We start from the raw sequence: 22,042 nt of genomic DNA, 5'->3' as shown, positions 1-22,042 counted from the left end.
ATCAGACAGTTGTGCAGAAGGCCCGTTTTGTCTGTCATGGAGTAAACCCAAGATGCGGCTCCTCAAGTCTGAAGTCCTCCTGAGCCCATCCAGCCCACAGTGCTTGGCTGGTCACCATGCAGCAGCTCACCACCCGCTCTGCAAAGCAGCACCCGTCTTTTCCCACAGAGCAGGCAGGTGGTGAGGGGCTGTGCCTCAGGGCAGTGTAAAGAACACTCACCAATAACCGGGAAGATAACACGCAACATGCTTCTGAGCTGTAGGAACGCTGTCCTGAGTCTAAATACATAACACGCCCTCCTATTGTGAATTTCTCTTCAATTTACCTGTTTGAATTTATTATTTGTAAAACACATCAAGCCTCAAATGGATTGACCTTCTGCTAATGTACATTACCTAATGAATGGATGCAATTAGCTAATTCATATTGGACTATTGCACTTTCCAGGTCACATTTATCATCACTAAATGTGTGATCTAGTTTGCAAGTTTAAATTTTTTATTATTACCCTTTACACTAAAGAAATAAGTCTTATATTTAATTACCTGAACTTACATATTCAATTAATAGCTTAATTAACTTAATGAATATGGATACAGCACAGAAGTACCAAAAGATTGCTGCTAGGATGTGCTTCTAAGTACACTCTATAACAGGCATGCTCTGAACCTCAGAACAATTTTTTCTATTATTACGTTATTATTATTTTTATTTTAAAAAATTTGGCTGGGGAATTCCAAAGGAATTGGGCCTGACAATCCAACATTCCTATACAGGGGCCCGAGACGGTTTTATCATCTATTTTGTTAGCATTTCATATGTAAAGACAATCCCAGAAGCAAAGCTTACATTTCTGCAAAGAGGATTTAAACATTCAAAAGTGAGTCATTCTGACTGAAAGGGAATTAAAATAATGAAAAACAAGCAGAAGAGCACCTCACTTACTAAAGGACAAGGGATGAATGTTTATAACATGGAGGCAAGACAAATACTCTCCTTGTGGGACTGAGGCAAGAAAGCACCAGGACCAGCATCTCTTACAGAAAACACTTCTGTAATGGAGTGTGGAAATGTGGCTAGATGGCAATGAAGCTGGGGGGTGCACTTGGAGTGGGAGGGCAAGTCAGAGGAAGGAAACAGTCATTTTCCTGTTGTTCAGAACCATGAATCTGCTGTCATACTTAGCTACATTTCTTTGTTTGCCAAATATTATTTTGTCTTTATGCCAATGGAGTCAAATCTGTAATTACCATTGACTTTTATATATCTTTTTTATTACTTAGGTAGGTTCAGATCTGCTTTTCACAACCCTACAGCTCTACTGGTAGCCATGGTAAGTCACAGGGTGTCTGCTGCTATAGGGAATGTGTGCCCTGTAGAAAGGGCAAAGGTTTTGGCAATGTATCCCATGTTAAGAAAACATAGGGCTTAGATCAGTGAAAGCCCATAGGATGTACATTGAGCTTTTCTTCATACAGCATGGGTACAGTTACCAAGATACCTATTATTTTTAAAAGCAAAGCTGAATTTAAAAATTCAATATTAATTTTGAGGGCTTTTTATAAAGAAACATGATGTAGAAAAAGTTATTCTAAAAAGTACATGCTGTCAATCACCTTTCCTTGCATTTACTTTCCATGTACATTAACTGCTCCAAAAAAGGGAAAGCGCAGGAAAAAAGAGCAGGGAACATAGGGCTATAACGAAGTGCCTATATAGGCTATAATGAAGTGCCTGTCCTAAATTGGTCTATTCTCCAAAGGCAATATTTTTCTTGTATTGAAATAGCTTTCTCCCAGATGCATTCAGAAAGTCAGACCTGCCCATACTGTCACCTGCCAGAGAAGCTTACGCTAGAACCATATCCAGCACGTGCAGAGGGAAGCACAGCCTAGTGCAGCAGGTAACACCAGTGCATGTAACCACCTGTGCAGCATGTCCCTAACGCTTTCCCGTTTGGCAGCACTGACAGTCCTATCCCAGAGCCATTCAGTGGGGCATGTTATCTGTTCCCACGGTGCCAGCAGGACTCCACAGTGCAGCAGTGCATCACACAGCTATTGCAGAGATTCAACCAACGAGGAAACTCAGGGCCTGTTATACACAGACATGTCTGTACAGTTTTTTTGATTTTTTCACAAAACTGTTGAAATTTACTATCATCAATTATGTACAAATATATGTAACATACACTTGTGCAACATATCAGTTATGCACTGAGGTGTGATAGTGTGCCCAGCCAATCAAGAACAAAGAAAAGTTTTGGGCCCTGCTTTAGAGAAAGTCCAATTTAATTCTCACTGAAATCAACATCAGTTACAGTGGACTTCAATAAGCTTTGAAGGAGGCCTCACACATTACTGGCAGAAAGTTTGAAACACACATGTGGTGCCTATTTGATCTCATATTCATGATCTGGACAAAATATTTTATCTGGACGCTGAGAATACAGAAACAGAGAAGAAAATACAAAGAAATTCTCAATGGGTCACCTTGTGTGCCCTACCGCTCCCTCCAAGTTGGGCCCACCTAAACCTGAGCTTCACATTGCAGATGCTTGCTTCTGTGAGCACTTACTCACCAGGGACTAGACCAGAGACAGAAGATGATCAGAAAGCATAGGAACTAAAGAAATGTTGTTTTTTTTTTCTGTACTCAAAAACATTAGAATGCTGAATTGCAGTACGTTCAGATCATGCTCACTTACATTTTTTGAGTTCCCCAGCAGCAGGATCAATAAATAAAACAGAAAATGTCCTGTAAGTACCACACAGCAGTTTCTGTAGAAAAAATAAATATAAATATAAATTAGGCAAAGGCATTTGTAAAGGAACATGTATTATAGTGGACATACTCATTCAGATTTTATCCAATTCAACTAAAATCAGCAGATTTAGACAAAAATAATTTGGCACATATTATTGTGGTACAAAAAAAAGCGTTATGTTTATAGCCTTGGTGTCCCCAGCTGTGTTGGTTTAGGTTTTATTACATCACTAACAACAATTTATGCGATACTCCGAATAATGTAGTTTTAAAAATTTAGTACAGTATATCCTGTTACTCATGGGATTCAAACTGTGGGAGCTATGTGTATTATTCTCTACTTTGCTATTTCTGTAGGAGTGAAGATTACTCATAAAAATTGTTAGGTTATATACGCTGTTTGAATTCCTACTCCACTTAAATCCAGGTGAGGAGAAGAAATAGTTCAGTTCAGACTGCCTTGGGGGTAAGGATCCTAAGGGTCTCAGTCTTCTGATCTAAGGTCACACACTCAAGCATGAACAATAATATCAACATGCTTCTTGACATCTTTAAAGAATGCCAATAGATCTGTGAGGCATAACCTCCCTTAACAGAAACCATTTGATGCTTCCACGGGCTATTAGCTTTATCTGTGTCTATTGATTTTTTTCTTTACTACAGTTCATCTAACTTTCCTGGTATGGAAGTCAGACTGACAGTTCTGTAGTTCCCATGATCATCCTTGGAGCCCTCTCTTAAGAGACCAGTGGATCGGTGCTAAATGTCCTGTGTTCCAGTTTGCTGGCTTTAAGATCGGATTCAGCAAAAAACCAACTCCCTGGTACTAGCACTTCAATAGCAGAACATTGGAATTCCTTGAGGGAATTCTGCACAGCTCCAGCAATTAGGCACTGTTTAACATATCAATTTCTCCTATATTCTGTCCTACCAAGAATTCATTTTAGGACAGTTCCTCATGCTCAGCCCACTCGAAGTTTGGTTCTTTAGCAAGTCAAAACCAAATCTTTTAGCTTTTCTGCTGAGTTGACCAGCTTAAATGCTTCTTCTACACTTTCATCCTCTATAGCTTTACCTACTTTCTTCCAGGACTCCTCTGTGGAAGAAATTTGAAAAAGTTGGTATGACTCCTACGTTCTAGTCCAGGTGCTCCTTAAAATCTTTTTGGTAACCTGTTGTGATTCCACATTTAAGACGACAGTTTGTACTGTTTTCTGTGATCCTTGTTTACATATGACCTCCATTTTTGAAAGTTGTCTGCAACTACTTCCCTCAGACTACACAGCTGTTACTACTTACTGGTGGCAAAGCTCTTATCTTTACCATTGTGACACTGGGAGCAGGGCCCAGGTGAGGGGGCTTGGCAGAGAGAACAGGAATCATTGTGCTATTTTCTTTCCATTGTTCAGCCAGGTTGTCCAAGCATTGTATGTGACAAAAAGGCAGTATCAGGGAACATGGATTAGTAATTAAGGTCAAAGGTTTCCTGCATTTCTTTCATCTTTACATTTCACTCAACTTTCACATACTGCCATGTAAATATCTATTACATTTGGGAAATGTCTTTAGAATCTCATTTTGAATATAATGAAAGGATATACTGAATTCAAATTTTATGTGTTGCCCCTTTTTTGCATTTGAAAAAAAATATTTAAAAGTGTAGTAGTGACTTTAAATTTTGCCAAAAGCTGGAAAGATTTGCCAAACTATTGAAGAAAATCTGATGAAGGCAAGTGTAAACGGTACATACTTGTGTCAGGAACCTGGTTCTCCACCCTGTAAAGAAAAAAAAAAATATGGGAAAGGCAACATCATCTGGACAAATGAGTAGGGGATTCTGTCTCTGTCACTGACATGTTACTTTGATGTCATTAGTTGAAAAATAGTTAATGCTTTCACACCTGTTATGAGACTAAACTAAGAGGTAGTTGCATACTACTTTGTGAGGGAGACCTGCATCTGCACAAGAGAAAGATCTGCTATGGACAAACAACTAAAAATTGCTTTCATAAATGTATTTATTTATTTCTCATTTTCCTGGAAGAGAGGAAGCAGTTTATCTCATTCCTCCTGTAATAAATGGCCTCCTCAGGATCCTCCCTCAGCTCTACTCTACCCATAATTCTGCAAGACAAATTCTCTCACAGACATAATAAACATATGCTTTAACATCCTGTGATAATTAAGGTCTTGAAAAATATCTTTGTTTTGCGGCCGTATGGGGTAAAGGTTTTCAAACTGCAGTACATAAGCTGTTTTCTGTGGCTTCCCAGAAGCAGCTTCAGCCATCTCTGTGCAAGTGCAGGCCTGCACTACGGAATAAACCTCTGCATCTGTGTGTGCCTGCTGCTGCACAGGTGCACCCCCAGCTCATGCAGCACCAGGACAGATGCAGTCTTCTTGCAACTCATCACCTATGTGGCTCTCCAGAGGCCAGCATTTTCTGAAGCGGCTAACGGCGAAGTGGTGTTTGAATGCTGAGGCAGAGATAGCGAAAAGAACATGCAAAAAGGCTTAAGGATTAAAATTGGATAGCGAGGGTAAACTGGGTGGTAAGAGGGATGAAACTGGTGGTGGTAAAGAGGCTACAGCTGTAGTGAACATTCAACAAATCCTAGACTGAGGAAAAGACGAACACTGATGGGATTGTAGAAGTGACCCATTTGCCCAGTTCCCTAAGTCTTTGTCCTATTCACAGCTGAATAGGGCAGTACTGACAGACCTAAACACATTTGCCAGGAAGGTAAAACAAGGAAGAGGACAGATACAAACTGAGGCACTGGACATCTACAACACATGCTAAAATAACCTACCACAACTGGGCTAAGCCTTTGGTGTTAAGTCAAATGACAGAAAATATTTGTAAATCAACCAGATGACATGTCAGTGAGGTTAGTATCGTAACTGATAAATGCATTCACAATGCATAAAAGATTAAAAGTGTAATAATTTTCTCTAGGAAATCTAATTATTTGAGATATTCACCAACTTCAGGTCTTAAGATAATGGCCAATAATAATATAATGCTTCGTATTATAGCACCTATGCGCTTTTAAGCTGAATATAATTGGGAACATACAGTCATTCTCAGAGCTTCATTTGCCTATACTGCATTATAGAGAGCCACTGGACCAAAGCAGATTTCATTAAATGTTCCTAATTTATTCTGCCTCGTTGCTCTTTTGTAAACAGGGCAGGTCACTCGAGAGCAAGGCATTGAGTCCAAAAAGAGCATCGTGTGTGAATATACAAATTCAACATACAACCAAGGTAAGACTCCTCATTAGCCACTAAAATCTCTCAGGACTAACCAGGTAGGAGCTTTTATTTACAGGGTAGAGCATAGCATCCTCACAAGTATTCACTCTCTTTTACAACTTTCTCTTGAAAAGGTTTCAGACAGCCAGTGGTAGCATGGCTTAAATCTCAATTTAGGTCAGAGTGAATTTTTCAACCATATTTTGTTTCCTTACTTTGTGGTTTCTCTTTTTGCCTTTCATCTCAATTAGGGTGACAGGAACATTTTATTCATTTTTACCAGGAAGGAAAAAAAAAAAAAAAAAAAAAAAAAAAAAGTAATGTAGCCAGAAAGGTAATGATTAATCCATTCTGCAAGAAAAAAGAAAAGTTCTGATTGTAAACTTACTGGTATTATCTAACCAGTATAAATAGAAGCATACTCAGACAAGGCACACGATGGAAAACTCATGATGAATTGTTAGGGCATGTTGTGTTGGTTCTGTCAATGCCTGCAGTCAGATGATTTCACTGGCTGTACAGGATGAAATCTCATATTTCAATGTATAAGTAAAAGTGTCAAAGTTCAGCTGAAGCAGGGACGATTACAGAGCAAATTTTGTGTGTATTTGTAACTAGGGCACCAGAGCAATAGAGGAAGCCAAAATGAGCCGGAAAAGCAAAAGGAGTTTAAAGGAGAAATTTGCCTTGAAGAACAGCTTGGTTAAAGAAGCCCTTTCAGAATTCCTGGGAACTTTTATATTGATAGTAAGTGTCAGCTGCTTTCCTTCCTTCCTACTAATTTAATGTTGGACAGTGCTTGTAAGGGGACATGTATGCTTTTTCTTGTACTATACCAGCAGCGTGGTTACTGCCTGCACACCCTTGAATGAATTGCTTCTATTTCTGGTAAGTTTATAATTCCTTTCTTCACATGATGTAATTATCACTGGCTATTAAAAACTCATAGCTTTATATCTTACAAAGGATAAATGTTTGATTTTTATAGGAGCAGAATTTCATTGAACAACTATGTTTTAAAACATCCAGATATACACAGTGAATACTAACAATACTCTTGCATTTGTTTTTTAAAAACTCAGCATTTTATTCTACTTTCAGTTGTATGCACACCTTTCATTTGCTTTAACAAACCTATTGTATTGCACATTTAAAAGTATTTTAGCTGAGTTATTTTCCTGTGCTACATGGAGATTTAGCCATGTGACTCGTAGTGAATTTATGCAGTTACACTGCTGAATCTTCAGAGATTTTGTAAGCTAACTATTTTTGGTTTTGTTTTTAACTGTATTACATAAATTATACATTTGCTTGGTTCTGTAGTGCTGTTACAATATTAGGTAAATAACAAAGCTCCACGTTTTCGTATCCGCAAAGCTTTTTAACTTCATTTCTTGCTCAAGGTTTCTGTGCATTTTGCACTGGGAAACAGAGCTGTCTGGTGATTTACCAGGGTAGAGAGCAGGCTCAGTAGCAGAGCTGGAAGTCAAGCAGCTAGAATATTTATGCCAAACTCTTTCTTCCTCTTCTTAGTCTGAACAAGACAGTCTTGCTTATTGCTAAATATTTCATCATAGTGAAAGGGCAGGAAAAAATAAAAATTGGGCAGAGGAATGACATAGTATATTTTATAACTGTAACTATATTAGCTAAATTTCAAGTAAGCCATCTAAAAAATTCCAGTAGCTCATAAAATACATGAAAATAATGGTCTTTACTACACTTCAGCCAACTGAAGTGCACAGGCACTAAAGTAACATTATTCTCAAATTTAATACGATCCATAAGACATTACAGTAAGGAGCACATTTAGAAGAAAGGACCACAAAGCACTTTACAAACATTAATGAATTAAGTGTCACAACACCCTGGTAAGGAGGGGAAATGTCATTATCTTCATTTTATATATTAGCAAACCTGATTAGAGCAGACTGCACAGGAAGCCTGTTGCAGAACTCTGAATATAACCCAGATCACCTGACTTCCAGTCCTCTGTCCTCGCCACAAGATCATCCTCCTCTGTCCATTAATACAATTAAGCAAGTGAAGAAAACGTATTAAAGTGCAGATTAGATTGCAAATGCTATTATTTAATGTCCTGCTGCACACGACTAGAAGGAAATGGAAACACGGAGTCCATTTTCTATTATATTCCCCATATGAATATAGAAGATGAAGCTTTAAAATTGTTGTTGATAATCTGACTGAATTTCTTAATTCTATTTTACCCTTTCTAGTTTTAGCCTTGGCTTAAAGCAGAGAAGATACTCACATGGATTAAACTGAAGCTTTCAATGTGCTCAGATACCTTGATTTATTTTTAGACTGTGCAAGTTAGCAGCAGTACAAAGTTTATTGGGAAGAAATGGACTTTTCTGCTGTTATTTATTGCTACTGCTTTTAGGCTCTGTCAGCTAGTAAGTTGTTTCTCTTAAAGAGCAGACAAATATTAAACCTATTAACTTAAATTGGAGCTAATCAAAGGGGCACCCTGATAAGTCAGGAGGCAGAAATCCTTGAAAAACAGACTATGTATGCAAAAGAAGTGATAGCTTTTTTCCACTATACTACAAATATGTTTTATTCCTGTTACAAACTGAAAGTGAGTTCACGCTCATTTGAATCTTTCCTGAAAGCCATGTTTTTGCCACTGGGATGGGTTTTACAGCTTGTACGGAGGACCTGTGCCAGGGAGCGGGGCAGGGATGAGCCCTTCCATTATCCACAGGCTCTCTCTGGAAGTCAGTGTTAACTGATGGTACCTAAACCTGTGATCAGCCCAGTACCTCTAGAAGCCAGCTGGGTGAAACTCCACCCCCCAAATCACCTATTTCTATTTCTTCTGGAGAACGTCACAGACCATGCACTATTAAGAGCTTAAGTTATCGTCCTGAGTAACTCTCAAGTCTTGCAATATTATTTTCCAAACTGTAAAGTGTAAAATCTGTAAGATTAATTTCAGGACACCTAAAACATCAGGCAAATAACAAGCCTTCCCCTGGAGGTGAGAAGGGCTCCACCTGCAGAGCTGAACAGAGTTGAGACAACAAGCCTTGAAAAAGTCCCTGGGTGTAGAGTTTGGATAACATCTCCTGGTCATCCCTGCTTAATATGCTGTGGTTTGCCCTGCAGCATAGTCTCAGAGCCTGCAAACTGAATTCTTTTCAGATGAAACTGAAGTGGAAGGAGAGCTCCAGAAGCACAGCAAATGTGCTGACCGTTAATAGCTGCTCAGCCTCTGGATCAGACTAGAGATACGGCTAAACAATCCCCACCCTGAGACGTCCATAGTTGGGTCCTCTAAACTGGCTGCTCCACAGATCTGCTTATATTGCACAGCATGCCTTGGTACTATGGGCTAGCCGCTGCCAGCCCCTCTCTCTGCTTACCAAAGCGTCTGATTTGAGGCTTTCTGAGGGTTCAGTGAACAACACTAAACTGTACAAATCTGGAAGTCCTCTGCTGTATAGGCAGATCCAATGGTATACAGAGCAGCTGCTGTTATCGCCTGGCTGGGTAATCCTGTTGGCGATTAGGCTACTTTACTCTTAGACCTATTCTTCCAGGGGAACAATATTTCTTTCAGTATCAGGCCGTGAATTATTCCCTAAGGCACAGCACAGCTTCTCCAGTTACATTCTGGGACAAGAATTGGAGCAGTAGAAAACATCCATTTTTCAGTCCGTAACCAAATGCAAATTGCATGTGGTTTTGGTTATAGTGAGCTTTTGGTTACTGTCTTGAACTATATCACATTCACTTTATGAGGTGCCATCAAGCTGAGAAAATGGTGTGCTTAAACACATACGTGTTTTCTATTAAACACAAAACAAAACAACAAACATAGCGATGCATTTTTAATATAACTAGGTTACACTTGGAGCATAGGCAATGAGGAATGTGCATTAGGCTTGGTATTTCTGTTTGCACATTATTTGTGAGCTCCTGTCTATGCCTTGCATTTGCCTTGGTATGTCCCACGGCAAACCCCCGCCCTGCAAAGTTTCATTGTGCCATTTGTAATTTAAAATGAATATCCTCACAAATATACAATCTGCCTATAAAGTTTTGAACAAACATTTGAAAATGAAGACGCTTTCTATGAAGTGGATACTGAGTATTGTAGTTTTTGCATAATGTGTTTAGAACCAACTTCTGGGACCGGTCCCTCCATCCCACACCTGTGCAACAGGTCCTGCAGGCGGGAGAATGCCAGCCCCTTTGCAGTGCAGTGGGCTCAGAGGCCAGTGCATACACACGTTTCCCAGTCTCAGCCTCAGCCTTCTGTAGTTGGGGCTGTCCTGGGGCCTCCCTTGAGAAAGAGCACTCTGGGGAGCTTTTTGTTTTCCAGCATGTCTCTTGGTTCAGTATGTTTCCTCTCAGTGGGTTACTGTGGGTTACTGTGGGAGGGACCAGCTGGGTATCAGCACAAAGAAGCCATGCTGAATCAGATAGATGGCTTATGTGACTTTTCAGTGAGTCTGCCTGGAACTCAACTAGCCAAGTGCCTCTCTGCTTTTAATCATGTTTCTCTCCATATTTCCCCTTTGGGACTTGGCTGCATTGCTCTCAAACAAAATGGGATTTATTCTGGCTTATGCCATTACGTATATCTGAATTGGAATAGTTCCAAAAAGAGAAGCCAAATGGGCCATGTGGCTTCCTTTACCAGCTACTGCTCACCTAACATAGCTTGTATTTCATTTTCACTCTGAAGAGCATCTTACTAAACAGTTTCCCGGAAAGGAGCTGCACAAGAGCCAGTATCTCCTGAGTCCAGAGCAGTGTACAGGCTTCCATTTAGCATACAAAGACCAGTAGGCAGCATATTTGCAAACTTTCCCTATCTATTGCTTCTCTAAGGACACAGTCAAGTAAGTGAGTATGACCAACACTGAGCAAATTAAATCATCCTCAGTTGTTACTGTTGTACCAAGTGGAAAACTAAATGAATGTTCCAACAGTTCTCACTGTGCACGGCCTCACCCAGAGTAAACAGGGACACAAAAGCCAGCTAGCAGGGAGAAGGATTCCTTTTCGATTCTGAAGCCCAGACCCCAGCTGGAAGCAGGGAGCCTCTTGCAAAACTCCCACTGAAGCAAACGTTTGTGTGTGCATAGGCTGCAGTGCAGCAGCACGTGCATGAATTGAGTGCATGACATTGCCCGCTGCAAACAATCCAACTAATTAGAAGAATGGCTATTTACCTTTTGCTCATCAAAATCTTTTTGTCTTGTTTTCATATTCTGACCACCTCATCATGTAAGTTATCATTTCTGCTTTCTTGGGGAGTTCAGTCTTGCCTGAAAACTTTTAAGTGTGACATTTCATGGATTTGTTCAGCCTAGAAGATTAAAGTTTAAGCAACTGTTCAACATCTTTCTTTTTGTAGCCATAGATTCCAGTGCATGTTACTTACAACACTACAATAATATATATCCATTATTCCAAGCATGCATTAGAATCCTTATTACATATTATTACATTAAAGCAAATCTAGCTTTTCATCATTTACTCTTTAGATAAGCGTTTAGTGTTTAATACAAAATTACTTAGAACTTTTACACAAATAAAATAAATTCTTGTTCTAAATTTTTGTGAAACGGACACTTTGTATAGAATGAAATGGCTTACAGCAATAGTAAGTACGAGTTATCTCTAACAAATTTGTTTGAGATTAGCACTGACTGTCCTGCAGTACAGGACCTTATATAATTGCCTGTTAGACAATGAACTTAAGTTTGTCAAAGGTAGACAAAAAAGATTATTAAAACATTTATAATTGTGATATATCGCTCAACAGATTTTTAAATATTATACAATGCTACAAATACCATGAGTCTCAGCCACGGTTGTACTCTGAAAAGTGGTTCATATTCCACAGAGATCCATAAATTAGGGTCTCTAGCAGTAATATTATAGTACAACCACTAAATAATTGAAGTCACTCATGAATGTGACGTCACAGAACTTAATCCTGAACTTCCAGACCAAAACCGCTCATTCTATGGGAATAAGAGGCTTCCTTTCCATGTCATCCCAAACTCAGAGTCCTTTCTGTTTCAGTTACTGGTTGTATATATTCTAAGACCTTACATTTTGCTACTGATTCTGTTGAAGATGTGCAAACTCTTCCACCTTCTTGCAACTGTACGAGATTAGCATTCTAAACAGAAGTCAAAGTGGTGACAAAGATCCTCAGGTGGGCTCAGTGTAAGGAGGTCTTGTTGTACAGTCCTATTATTTCTGTGATTTTACATTATCAAATAACTTTTTTTTTTTCTTTCTAGAAAACACTTAGATCTCCCTGAAGTCATTCTTTAATTCAGATAAATAGTTAGCAATGTGAAGGAACTGAAAGGAAGGTTACCCAACCATTCTTTTACCCTGAAGTGTTCATTACAGCAAATAATTCTGAAAATTCACTGGAAATCCTTTGTTTTCAGTACAAACTGAACTGCGAAAATTGTGGTTGTTTTTTTCCAGTATATGACATTTTAAACTTTCAGGTGACTCAGATGTTCTGTATTGCATGAAAGTTTTAGAAGAGAGTTATCTTGAACTTTGCAATATCAGCCCTAACATATAACGGCTCTCTTTGTTCAACCAAGAGGTTCCAGTAAATTGAACCTGATTTTGTGAGAAGTTTTTCTGTAGATGCTTTTTCTTTTTCTCCCCCCGAAAGTCTGCATCTATAGAACTGAAGTGTAGGCACTCTCCCTTAGCCTCACAGAAGATTCACAGTTGAAATCTTTGAAGGAATGAGAGTGTAAAATGTCAGTTTAGGTTTTACAGAGGGACTTACAAGCTTTTTTTTTTTTTTTTTCCCCAAAAAACTTTGGCCAAATTAAAAAATAGTAATAAAACTATTCACTTTTTAAAACTCTCATAAACTGTTGGAAGAGATAACAGATTCAGTTCATGCCATACAGTGAGTTTATGTCTCTGTGATCTCAACTTGTCAGATGAATGAACCACTCTGGCTAAAAATGCATTCTAGTGAGGTCTCCAGTCCATGGTCTGGTTTAAAGGAGAATTTGATTCAGTTCCTTCTAACCCATCCCTAAAAGGCTTCTTTACTAAAAAAGAGGAAGCATTCAGCTCAAAGAAACATTTTTTTTTCCCCAACAGAAAAGAACTTAGAAATAAAACACCGAGTCTTTACTTGTAACCATGCCCCTCGAACATGAGGGCACAGCAAAGCCCCAGCTGCCCTGCTTCTGCACCAAATGAGAGTCAAAGATATGTACGCTTATATTGTTAAGAGATGATAGAAAACCTCCTTTCTCAGAAATGTCAAAGCATGCTCCTGCATTCTCCAAGCACCATTACGAAGACTAAACACATTTAATACTAGTTTAGAGAGATTGTAATCTTTTCAGTTGGTGTAGGAAGCAAAGCAGAACAGCACACCTCAGCTCAAGAGTAAGAGTAACCTGGGAGGTCAGCAGCACCTGAATATACTCCTTTTCTTATGAGGCTACTAGGTAAGGTTTTCTTCCCTTGCCTCATCTTTGCTTCCTAGCCCCTTCGTCAGGGGCCATGTTTCACTCCTGAGAGTTTGCATCTAAATATGAAATGTTTCATTTCCTTTCTCTCCTAAATTTCTAAAACTTAGTAAGAAAATAAAAACAATCTTCTCTCAAGAAATTGACTCAAGCCAGTTACCCTGTATAATTTAGGAAAGAAAAGCATTTTAGCATTTCAGGATGAAGAATACAATATTAATCATAATAAAATATGAGAGAATGCAGACCTTTGCATTTCAAGTGATTTCAATCTTTTATTTGTCTCCTATTGCATGTGCAAAAGCAGTAATAAAAATTTAAAGGCATCAATTTATATAACGGAGCATGGTCTGTACCTCAATATTTTCACTATTTTTTTCCCACAGAGCAATTTGAGTCAAATCTTTGTTTTAAAAGCTTTATGTACACATTTCATCCAAAGCCTTATTAAATTTACATTCATGTCTCCGAGTAGTAATGCTTTCCGTCATTAAAAAAAGTTTCAAAATGGTAATCATTTGAAGGCTTATGTCTATAATATTTAATTAACTAAATGATTTTTTTTTCAAACCTTTATTTTATTAAACAGTAAGTCTGAAAAAAATAAAGGGAAATCCATTTGAACCTAAGAGGATATTGGTCGTGTCCCAGGGGATCGTCAGGAGAACGGATGTAGTGATTTTTTTATTACTCCAAGTTTGATTAAATTGTAATGTACAAAAATCCCCCTGCCCCCACCAAAATATGTAATTAATGATAAAATAAAAGGCATGTGCTTTTAAGCTATTTTAAAATTACTTGCCTGTTAAGCTCTATTTTTATCTCACCTTAAACTTTTTAAGTACTATCTGATTTAACAAAAGATGGCAAATATTAGACAAGAAATGAGATGAAGATTGCTTTTTCCTGGACGAATGGGAATTTCCTCTGACTTGAATTCTTGCAGAGCTCATGCCCTGAATTTCAGTAGACCTAACGCATCTCTGTTTTTGTTATCTCTATTATCTGTTATCTCTATTGTTATCTGTTATTATTATCTCTGTTGAAAGAATGCTTAAGAGCCCAGGCTGAATCAAGGCTATACATAATACACAAACATAGCAAAACCATGTCTCTGTATGTAAAGATTTTCTAATCCATGATAAAACACCTTGTTATGAAATGCAAACAGATAAATTCTTAATCAGAATTGGTTTGTAAATAAGAGAGTACAAATGAAAGTGAGTTCTAAAATACACTCTGAATTAGAACCCTTTAGAAGGACACCATCAATTTAGTAATTGGACTTTCATCTGAAAAGTTTATTTACTACTCTAATAAGCAACACCCTTTTGGGTGATCATGCATAGAAATATTAATGGGGCCAGAGAAAAAAACCTGCATAAAACTACAGAAAATTACAATCAACCCTCTAATGTTCTCATGGGCAGTTTTGGCCAGGGAGATCCCTACCTGATGTGAAGGGGAAATGCAACCACTTCTCCCAGCCCTCTCCCGTGTTCCTGTTTTAAGGGCCGAGACGCCTGGTGCTGAGCCTGGCTGTGTGGAGAACCTGTGGCAATCTCCCTTAGAAATGAAATGCCAGGGCTTGCTCTCATGTCCTCGAGTGGCCCGGCAGTACTGCTGTGCTTCTGCAGGCTCAGGAGAGGTAACTTTGGGATAGCAGAAGAGTGCCTGCAGCAAGCACACAGCTTTAGCATAACATGCTGCACAGCACCCGAGCCTGTCCCCTTCACAGCATGGCGCAGGAACCCAGCACCTGCGGCAGGACCCAGAGCAATGCTGCAGGCCCATCCAGTCTGGAAAAGGGGAGCAGCCGAGGCTCTGACTAGCAGGAAATGCCTGTCTGGGGAACACGGGGAGTGTGGCATGGGAAAGGGCAGGGTTACCGCCTCTCCTGAACAAAGAAACTTGTGAAGTGGTGGAGAAGTCGTTGGAGATTCTTCATAATTACCTGTAGCTGTTTAACTATGTCATGAAAACTAACTAAAATGGAAATTCTGAAACTAACTAAAATGGAAATTTTTCTAATATTTCTCTATTGAAAGAGTACAGCTTTGAAATAAATTATTGTTGTTGTTGTTGTTGTTGTTGTTGTTATTATTATTATTATTATTATTGTAACAGCTGACTCTGGATTCACTGTATCACACTGATTTCTTGTATTCTAGCAGTGTCGTCAGTTGTGGAGCCACTGAGGCCATACTCTGCCTTCACGAACATCTGTGGTACCCCACTGAAGGAGTTTAACTCACCAGAGCTTGGCAACTGGTGATGTACAAGATAGAAAAAAACACACATCATTGCCTCCACACTGATACAAAGCAGGAGACTTGGCTGCTTCTTTACTGTTAGAGTGTATGGCTATGAATGCATGTTACCAGTAGATACGTTTAATAAGAAGGGGTCTTTTTACTATAAACTTTATGCTCTAAGATGTCTAAGGCTTTACAGGCCATGTAGAAAAACAGATTTCCTAAAATTCTGGATTCCAATCTTGCAGGAGATCCTATTTACATTTAAAACTGCTATTTCACACATTTGTGAAATAAAAAATGAAAACAGTGCAGACAGAGGAACTGTGATCTTCAGTCTGAGTGGGATAAAGTTCTGCAAGCTGCTAGAGAATAACAAGACATTGTGCTCACAAGAGGCCAGTTGTCTTCCTTTCTTAACATTAGCCTTCTTACCCAAGACAATGGGAAGGATCTAATGTCCATGAAGCAACTTTTTTTGGCAGAGTTTGCAGACAGCTATTCCACACCCAGACATATTATTTATGACAGCAATCTAATTACTTTGTGAACAAAAAAGTCAGAACTGAAACTACTTCAGTAAATTTAAGATCAGGAGATAGACAACTGGTAAGATGAAAACCTGGTAACATAACACAAGATAAGATAAAGATACCTGGCTATATTCTACTCTAAATTACAGTCCCATCAAATTTGTGTGCTTGGGTTTGTGTGTGTGCACTGGTGGCTGAGCTTGGCCTAGAAACTTAGAATATTTAGTTACAACTTGATGATCAAGTTGGTCTTAACTCAGCCAAGCAGAGATTCACAGGGTATTAAATTGCTGCTCATGTAATTACATGATTAGGTGATAGCTTCCAGTTATGTCAGCCTAGTAGCAGTAAGCATGAGAAAAATATATCTTTCTCTCCTCCTTAAAATGACAGCAGATAAAGTATTTCTGTGACGTGGTTCAGATTTGCAGGTTTAGTCCCCAGTTTCCTCACCTCCAAATGGGTACACACGGACTGTGCCTGCCTCATTGGTCATACATGAGCAGGCGGTCACTCCCTAACATCCACTGAGCACAAAGCCAGTGCAGCTGTGCTCAGGCTGGCTTGTATGCCTTCTTGTTTGCAGATTCAGTTTTCTGAGACCGGTTAGCACAAAAATAGAGCATCTGCAGTTGCATATTTCCCTGTAATGAGTATAACAGTAGCTGTTATGCAAGAAGACTACACAGCTGTTTCTCTATGATTCTTCTTGGTTGTGGTAATCAGGGAAGGGAGGCCACAGCCATCCTCTGTTATTTCCTTCCCTCTTCATGTGAATTTGTAGTGGAGGTACATAGATGTGGTTACTGTCCCTTATCCTTTTCTACAACCATCTCTCCCATTCCTGTTCTCTTTTTTTTTTTTTATCACCCTTACAGAAAAGGTTACTATTTTCAAAACAATGGCCTTTTCTTTTGAATTTGCTAAATTTTGTCCATGCCATTTCAAAGCATAAGTACATACTTGTAGACCTAACTACTTCCCTAAAGGCAAACTGTACCCCAGCTCACACAGGGCCGCAGACCATCCCATACTCCTCCATATCTGAGCCATACCTTTCACTAAATCTTCCTTGGTGCAATTCCTGGAATACTCCCTTTGAGAAGTCTGGAAAAATGAATGCTGGAGCATGCTACATCCACCTCCTCTAGCCTTGTGCCATAATCTTAAACTTTATAAATTTCAGCACACCCATTCTTTCCATATTCATTAAATATATAAATATATGATGTGTAGAATTCTCATATGAAGTTTTAAAAAACCATGTAATTTCAACTGTGAACAGCTGAAATGTTTTTTGTTTTGCTTTTATATCTGCATGTGCATTTGTGCTTAACATTGGAATAGCGAGGTATGAGATATGAACAGAAATGAGAGAATGCATAACGTAGTCGTATGTCATCCATTCATTGCACAGCAGTTGACTGCAGCTTTGAATGTCTTGTAACTTCCAATTATACAGTCCAATAAACTACTGCTATCTAACACCACCCTACCCTCACATATCCTGACAGCTGTAATACTTTGGCACCATACAGTGCTCTGTTTGCTCGCATGATTATAACCTCAAGGCACGAACTGCACCTGGGTATAACGACACATTCTTGGGGCACTTTTATAACAAACTCTGTCTGCATTGCAAAGCTGGTTGAGAGTAATTTTACTGAGAGTTTTCTCTATCGCATTTTGGAATTAGTTAAAACCTTGGGGAAATAATGGAAACAAAAGTTTGAGTTTGCCTGTTTAAATTCCATCTATTCTGGCAGGACTTGCTTGTTAAACTTCAATCACCAAATCTTTTTGGTATAGTCTGTTTCTAAGGCAGGAGAGATTTTCCCATTACATTGTTTCTCATTACACATTTCTGAATGGAACTGCCTTGCAACTAAAAGCAAGCCTTTCTCCAACAATTATATTTCAGGTATTCAAATATGCATAGTTAGGAAGGTCATTTACAACACGGTCATGGGTGACGTGCAGTAATGGCAGAATGCTAAAGTGAAGCAAGGAGATATCCAAAGCAACTGCCTTGGGTAAGATGCAATACTTCTATGAGAAGGAAAAAAAACCAAACAGATTCCCATGTACCATAAAAGGAGGAAAATAAATATCTAATTTAACATCAAATTAATTAATGTTGCTCAAGATAAATCTCGTCACATCCCAGAAATGTTATGATTCAGATTGCTTATACCTGCAGAGGAGCAAAAGACTTTAGATTACAGATATTATGTGGTATCTTCCATTAAATGGTGGGTCCTTATTCAGAAATACTTAGGCATATATTTAAAAAAGAGATTTTTCAAAGAGACAAATTGATTTCTAGCAAACACAAACCACCTAGTCCATCCTAAGCTAAAGGCCTTTTGTACCTTTGAAAATATTTCCTATTGACCTCAATAGGACTTAAATACATACTTGAAGCTAAGCACGGTTTTTAGAACTGAATAAAGATTATCTTAAGCATACATTTAAATGTTTTGCCGAATTTCATTCTGGGAAGAACCAGCATAAAATTGAAGTTAGTTTAAATCTCTTGAGTATACTCCAACGTGTACTATTCAGGTATCCCCACTTGAATTAACTGTTCAAATGGGAAAGCCCATGAAATACCCTGAAGCTTCTTGACTCCTGTACATCCTAGAACAGCACTGAACCAGCCAGATCCAGACTTTCACTGTGCTCCACAGCCAGAGCTCCTCTCCCTTTCCCTACAACATACCCTGCACTCAGCATTCGCAGAAAGCTAGCTGAGCACAGCAAGGGGAAAAATTATACCTCAGGAGTATAAGTAACCACTTACTTTTAAGTCTGTCTGAACTATGATGCTACAAACGTTATTTGTCTGATTTCACTATGATTTGCCCTAACTTGTCTTTTCTTTGCCTTGGTCCATAACAGCTCTTAGATTTTCATCTCTCTTGCCCTTAGTCTTGAATCTTCTTGCATGGCTCAGAGTCATACTACCTGTTCTGGTTTTCTTCCTCATTTATTGTCTTCATTTTAAAATCACTGACAGTAAGGTCTAGCAGTTCATGTTTTGACAGAGCAATATACGACATCAAGGCAGCGTAAGAGTAACACACGCTCTAATCTTCAGACAGCTGTCTCATTCCAGAGTTTCAGTATTAAACATAAAGCATTTTTGGACTATTTTTCATGACTTTTATAGTAAAAGTATTTTATAGTGTTTCTGTTTGTTTGTTTGTTTTTGTGTCATTGCTTATAACTACAATCTGGAATTGGAAACTTACCACAAAGAAATAATTCCCTCTTCACTTTCAGATTCAGGGATTTGTTGTGGAGACTGTGAGATATTTACCAGGCTCCAAATTCAGAGTTGTATAACACCATTATAGTTGCAAAGTGTTTTCTGTAGAGAGACAGAGGGGTTCTTACTACCAGACATTCTTTCTGGTCACATAACAGGGGAAAATAAGAGTAAATGTTCCTTGTGGTAAAGGTGACAATGGTACCCATGCCACTAATGGCAAATTCTAGCATTTTTTCAATACTTAAACAACATTTTCAGCTATACCTGGACATCAGCAAGAGCTGCAAACTAACCAATAACGTTTGACAGACATGCTTAAGATTTCACATTTTTCTTTTAAAATACAGGCACTTGGATGTGGGTGTGTGGCGCAGGCTGTCCTTAGCCGAGGAGCACATGGCGGGCCCATGACAGTCTCTGTTGGATTTGCAATGGCAGTCACCATAGCAGTGTACGTGTCTGGGGGGATTTCTGGTAAGTGACTTCTGTTTTCTGATATAGCATTTATTGCCACAATTTTAAGGCTACCTTATTATATTATTTCCAATTCATGGAATAAACAGTGATGTATCTATCAGTAACAAACACCATTACAGCAGAATCTGCATCAGAGTTTTGCTAGTAATTATTTTGTGTTCTTGTTTCCTTCTATTTTTCTGTTTGATAAACACTTCCAACAAATTCTAATCCAAACTACCATGTGGTAGTTCACACCCTTGGCACACCTCTGGCCTTTATGAGCAGTGATCTGCGCAAACCAGAAATCCACTTGGTGTTGCTTTGAGAATTCTGTCAATAATAACCAGGAAAAGATTAGAGAATCCTGCGTTCACCAACGAAAATGGTTGCCAGCCAGGTAGGAGGCAGGACAACCCATGAAATGGTATATGCAGCAGAGTTTGCTTTAGGGAGTACAATTCAACTCGCCATGTTTTATAACAAGCAAGTCCCCTCCTTGCCCCAAATTTTAAAAGAAACTCGCTTTGTTTGTTCTCAGAAAAAACAGATTAGAGAAAGCAGAAACAGCAAAAAGATTCAGTACTTGAGATACATTCTGTGATACACTATCAGTGTACTGCCATTGTCCCTTTGTTTCTGCTTTAATGTTTCCTCTATATATTGGGTAGGAATCGTAAGAATGGCTAAGCCACAGGTGTCTTTGTGTGCTACATTTGCCGTGCCTTGCTTCTCTACTATTCTGTACTACCTCTACTGTTCAATTTGACCCACTTCATACCAGGAACATTGGTATAACTGCTTTAAGATTTTAATCCTCCCTGTAAAACAGAAACTCATGAGTTGTAATAATACATGGTCTATGTACTATAATACATAATACTCCATGTTGTATGTGGAGTTTATATTGCTCTTACAGCAAATGGTTCCCTTGTACTCCAGTTGTCATGGATGAATTTCTGACCATTCAGGACGGGGGTAAAGTTCATCTGGGCAGGTATCTGTAGGGACGTATAACTGGATCAATAAATAGCTGCCACAGCAGAAACTACTGCGGCAATCTCTCTTCTAAAGAGATTACATTTTATTTTACAAAACAGCAGGCATGAGGAGGTTTCTAAGTTCCTATTAGAAAGTGCTTGAGGTACTACAAAACATGCAAAACAGTCTTGCTACTGTCACTGAAAGCGAGTAGAATGGTGCATTGATAAAATGCAAAGTTAGTTCAGCAGTATGTTCCTATTATCTGAACAACTTTAAGCTGCAGCTCTTGGTTTACACACAGGCAGATAAAACCTTCTAATACAGTATCATGAAAATACCCTGTAAGCACACTAACCTTTCCTATATTGGCATCTCTAGGGGCATTCATCTCCATTATACAGAAAATTAGAGTTCAATTCCAGCAGGTCACAGTGGTTGCAGAGGTTGCAGTATTGTGCTTCCTGAGGTTTTTTCCCACGACAAAGGATTCTGCATGCAGTGCATTTTCTCTATTAAAGAATAGAAACAAACACTTCAATAGGCTGGGACAACATCTGATTACTGGTAGACATTTTAGAATATCAGTTCCCATATATCCTTGTTAGCAAATTCCATGGCTCTTTGGCCATGAAGTCTCATGTTTACATATCGCTAAAATATTTTGCATCAACTCTTTGTGGAATTCTAAATTCACAGTAACACAAAATTTATTGTCTTCACCTGGTGAACTTGAGTTCTTTTATCTAGGTAAATTCCCTTCCATGCTTTTTTTCCATCTCATTTTCCTCAACCTCTATATAATTTCCCACCATTTTTTCAACTTTAGCATTTCAGTCAAACTCGTTGTGTTCACTGTAACTAGAAAAAATGGGGAAGTTTCCAAAGCAGACTTTATTTATTTTTTAAATCATGAGACTGCCAGTGGCACAGGAACCAAGAATCTTTTACGTCCCCTATGTCAGCATGAGAACCTTCAACAAGACTTTTCCTTCGCAGATTTAATGTTA

General features: G+C 38.7%; 1 protein-coding gene and 1 long non-coding RNA gene across 3 annotated transcripts in view; one reads left to right on the top strand and one right to left on the bottom strand.

Moving 5' to 3' along the window:
• Nucleotides 1–4,424: 4,424 nt before the first annotated feature.
• The window catches only part of LOC311443045, a 41,097-nt gene continuing 23,479 nt past the window's right edge, over nt 4,425–22,042 (bottom strand). Inside the window, exons 3-5 of the long non-coding RNA XR_014697040.1 lie at nt 21,391–21,544; nt 19,576–19,694; nt 4,425–4,543 (exon numbers count right to left, since the gene is read on the bottom strand). This is a non-coding gene — a long non-coding RNA (uncharacterized lncRNA). The remainder of the gene's footprint in view (nt 4,544–19,575; nt 19,695–21,390; nt 21,545–22,042) is intronic.
• The window catches only part of AQP9 (aquaporin 9), a 29,316-nt gene continuing 13,720 nt past the window's right edge, over nt 6,447–22,042 (top strand). Inside the window, exons 1-2 of one of the 2 annotated variants that reach the window (XM_084532894.1) lie at nt 6,447–6,772; nt 19,943–20,069. In XM_084532894.1, coding sequence (XP_084389020.1) covers nt 6,671–6,772; nt 19,943–20,069 — 229 coding nt within the window. In that variant the 5' untranslated portion in view covers nt 6,447–6,670. Of the gene's footprint in view, nt 6,914–19,942; nt 20,070–22,042 lie in introns of both variants that reach the window. The other variant, XM_084532895.1, reaches the window with a different exon arrangement.

The sequence above is a fragment of the Aythya ferina genome (assembly GCF_964211825.1).
Source record: "Aythya ferina genome assembly, chromosome: 11".
Classification (NCBI taxonomy): domain Eukaryota; kingdom Metazoa; phylum Chordata; class Aves; order Anseriformes; family Anatidae; genus Aythya; species Aythya ferina.
This window is presented reverse-complemented; position numbering and strand designations above follow the sequence as displayed.